Consider the following 3,561-nt stretch of genomic DNA (forward strand, 5'->3'; position numbering starts at 1 on the left):
ATGAGCGGCTCCGGCGAGCTGCCATCGGGAGGCGGTGGTAGGTCATGGAGTCGTGCGCGCGAGCGAAGAGGGGATTGTTTCTCTCTCTGGATCTGATGGTTACATGTGCCTGTATCCAACGTTGTACTGCTGACCAATCCAAATTTTGGCCTGTCGTCCGGCGCCTATGAGTCACCTTCTTCAAAACTCGAAGAACAACAATGCAGACCCACACCCTCCTCTCCATTAGAGCATCTCTAGCAGACCCTGCATAACGTCGCGACCCGCAAAATAACCGCCAAAATACGGGTCGACGCGAAAAATCCTGCCCGACCAGACACCGCAAACGCGTCCGACCCGTAATTTTTTTGCGGGGCATGGCAAAAGATCTCCCCCGACTTCTAGATTCACGGGGTGGGAGGCCGACCCGAGCTCGGCACCTATCCACATTGAGATTTGGCGCGAGGGAAATTTCCGCGCAGCCGTTCTCGCTCCCCCTCCTCTCCGCCACCATTGCCCCCGCCACCGCCCACTCCAGTGCATCTTCCCCGGCAGTCCTTCGCCGCCATGGATGACTCCCTGCCATTCCCCATCACCGTCGAGGTCGCGCACGCTCAATCCCCTCCGGCGGATCTCGTCGCCGACCATGTCGAGACTTGCTCAAAGAGTGCGAGAAGTGGAAGTTGATTGATAAGAATCCCCACTAAAGAGATATTCACTTACAAACATGGATGAAGTTGAGGATGATGATGGCCCAAGAAACTTGAACAAGCCCGATGGCAACAAGAAGACTAAGAAGAAGATGAAGAGAGAGCATGAAGTGTCGAGCTTGCGGGACAAGATTGATGCCATGGTGCAATCAAATGAGTTGATGTTAGCGAAGACGTTGGAGATTAAGAAAGAGTTGGTCGAGAAGAAGGCACGGGAGAAGCAAGAAAAGTGGCAATTGCTTAAGGATGAGGGGCTGCGCAAAACGGCCATTGAGGAGAGAAGGGCACGTGCCGCTGAAAACAAAGCCATGTCCAAGTTGCTTGCCGAAGAGAATAAGATCATGACATTGAACCGCAATGACATGGACGACCTCACCAAAGAATGGCATGATATGGCAAGAAGAGAAATCTTGAAGAGAAGAATGGTTGTGTCGCCCAGTGCGTGTTACAGTGCTGGAGGTGTTTTCTCAATGGGGTTTGGAACCAATGTCGTCGATGCGTTTAGTGCACCAGCCGATGATTTCGGTGCGGGAGTTGGAACAAGCGCCGGAGGTGGACTCGGTGGTTCCGATAACCTCCATGGACTCGATGGCGCGGAGTGAAGATCGACCAAGATGATGCCGAGCGTGGTCGTCACTTTTGCAAGACCCCCTTTTGTGTTTGTCCTAGAAAACTAATCTTTTATTTGCGTGTAAACGGTGTTCTATTGTTTGAATTTGAACTCATTTGTTGGAATCGATGTCAAATTCAATAATTGGGCGTCTTTATTTTGCGGGTCGACGCGGAAGTGGCCGAGCAGACCCCACATAGCCGACCCATAAAAGAGCATATTCATCGAATATCCTTTTTTACGAGTCCGTTTTATGGGGTCTGAATCTGACTTCGCTCGCGCTGCCCCTTATACGGGTCCGGGTTTTACGGGTCTGCTAGAGTCGCTCTTACCCGTGCGTCCCCCTAGCTCCGATTGCCGCTCCCATGTCCGTCCCCAATCCGCCGGCCACGCTGCGCTGCTCCACGCCCCCGACCTCCGCCCCGACCGTGCGCTCCCGGCTCGACCACGTCGTTCATCGCCCGACAATGGCCTGCTGCGTGCGTCTCTGCACCGGATCTCGTAAATAAACCATGCATGAATGCATGCATGCACTGATCTGAACAAGTGGAGTACACGTGCACGCACGCACGCACTCAAACACTGCGAGCGAGGGAACAGGGGCACAGACGCCACAGTTTTTTGGCCAGGCTAGGAACCTGAAAACAATGATAGATTTTCAAAATGGCCTCGGGGGTTTCGATCGGCCACCCCCACGGGGCCCGACCGCCCGCGACACCGCCTCGGCGAGCCGCCCCACCCGCGCAGCCACGTCCGGCGGCAGCGCCACCGCCGCCCGCCGCGCCTTCCTGCTTGGCCCCAGCAGCGGCCCCAGCATCTCCACCACCTCCTCCGCGCCCCACCGTCCCCTGCTCAGCTCCCCGCACCACCGGTCCACCGTCAGCGCCAATGCCACGTCCACGTTCGCCTCGCCGTTGGGACCCGTCATCTCCTCCACGTCGCCGGCGTCCCACCCGCCCCGCGTCAGCGCGGAGCCTGCCTGCTCCAGGATGCGCCGCAGCCACTCCGGCTCCGGCCCCGCGGAGGTGTTCGTGGTCGTGGCGCCCGTCGGGACGACCTCCAGGAAACGGTCCCCGGCCGCGGCGGCGTCGCTCCAGAACTCGATCCAGCGCGGAGCCCTGCCGGTGACCGAGTCCAGGCTCCGGCGCGCCGTGTTCGACGGCGTCGCGGGGGACGGCGTCACCGGCGCGGACAGCTGGCGCCGGAGCGGCGGCGGCTCGGCCTCGGCGGCGAAGGCGCGGAGGAGGAAGTCGGCCACGTTGGCGCCCGCGAACGTCACGCCGGAGTTGGACACGTGGAACACCGGGTTTCCCACGAGGCAGGGCGTCGCCGGCACGTAATGCCGGCCGCAGAGCGGGACGAGGGGAGGCGGAGGCCGCCCCGCGCGTCGGCCGGGGGCGAGGGGCAGCGTCGCGGCGACCGCGGCGGGGACCTCTTGCGCGGCGAAGCGGAGGAGGCGGAGCCCCGCGGAGGAGCGGTAGTGCGGGAAGTCGTCCCCCGAGGGCACGCCCAGCGCCAGGAGCTCGCGGAGGTCGGGCGGGAGCTGGACGCCACCGAGAGCGGCCTCCACGAGGGCAAGCTCGGTTGCGGAGAGGCCCGGGAGGACGGGCACCCCGGCCGCAGCGAGGTGAGCGAGAACCGCCGCGGAGGAGGGCGCCGCGGAGGAGGGAGATGGAGGAGCCGGGGTACTGGGTGCCGAGGCGCGGGTGGAGAGGCGGCGAAGGCCGGCGGCGTGGTAAGGATGGCGCGGGAGGCCGTGCGGGAGCGTCGGCCGGTGGTAAACGTCGACCATTGTTAGGTCGCCGGCGAAGTCGGTGCTGGAGCAGGAAGTGGTGTTTGAAACTTGGATGCGGAAGGCTGTGGCGGCTTTGGTGTGTGTTTGGTAGAAGAAAGCTCCTCAAAGAAACAATATCAGTTTGTCTAATTCACATCTAGATGTTTTTTAAGGATGTCACATCTAACCTCCCACAAATATATAATGCATCAACAAGAAAAAAAAATTAGGACAAAAAAAATAGACCATAAACAAGTGAAAATCAGTTTAGATGTGACATAACTATGTCACATCTAGATGTGTTCTAAACATACCCAAATAATACAAGTAGTGAGAAAAAACTAGAATCGAACTATACAATGTCAATATATGGACTTTAATTTGCACTTGGTATGAATAAGGAAGTAAATAATGTTGTCGCTAAATGAAAAATAATAATTAGAAAAGAATAATTAGGCAATTATGCCATTCCAATTCCAGAATTTTGC

At 58.1% G+C, this 3,561-nt stretch overlaps 1 protein-coding gene across 1 annotated transcript; it reads right to left on the reverse strand.

The window, feature by feature from the left end:
* Positions 1–1,843: 1,843 nt before the first annotated feature.
* LOC125538688 (uncharacterized) lies at positions 1,844–3,182 on the reverse strand. The gene has a single exon (XM_048701960.2). It carries the CDS (start codon positions 3,089–3,091, stop codon positions 1,958–1,960), a length of 1,134 nt encoding a protein of 377 aa, XP_048557917.2. The 5' UTR covers positions 3,092–3,182; the 3' UTR covers positions 1,844–1,957.
* Positions 3,183–3,561: the final 379 nt, after the last annotated feature.

This window comes from Triticum urartu, chromosome 1A (genome assembly GCF_056163025.1).
Source record: "Triticum urartu cultivar PI428250 chromosome 1A, HENAU_Tu73, whole genome shotgun sequence".
Lineage (NCBI taxonomy): Eukaryota > Viridiplantae > Streptophyta > Magnoliopsida > Poales > Poaceae > Triticum > Triticum urartu.

Bases quoted from the DNA above. Each gene is read 5' to 3' on its own strand.
- LOC125538688 (XM_048701960.2), bottom strand. From the start codon at position 3,091: ATGGTCGACGTTTACCACCGGCCGACGCTCCCGCACGGCCTCCCGCGC.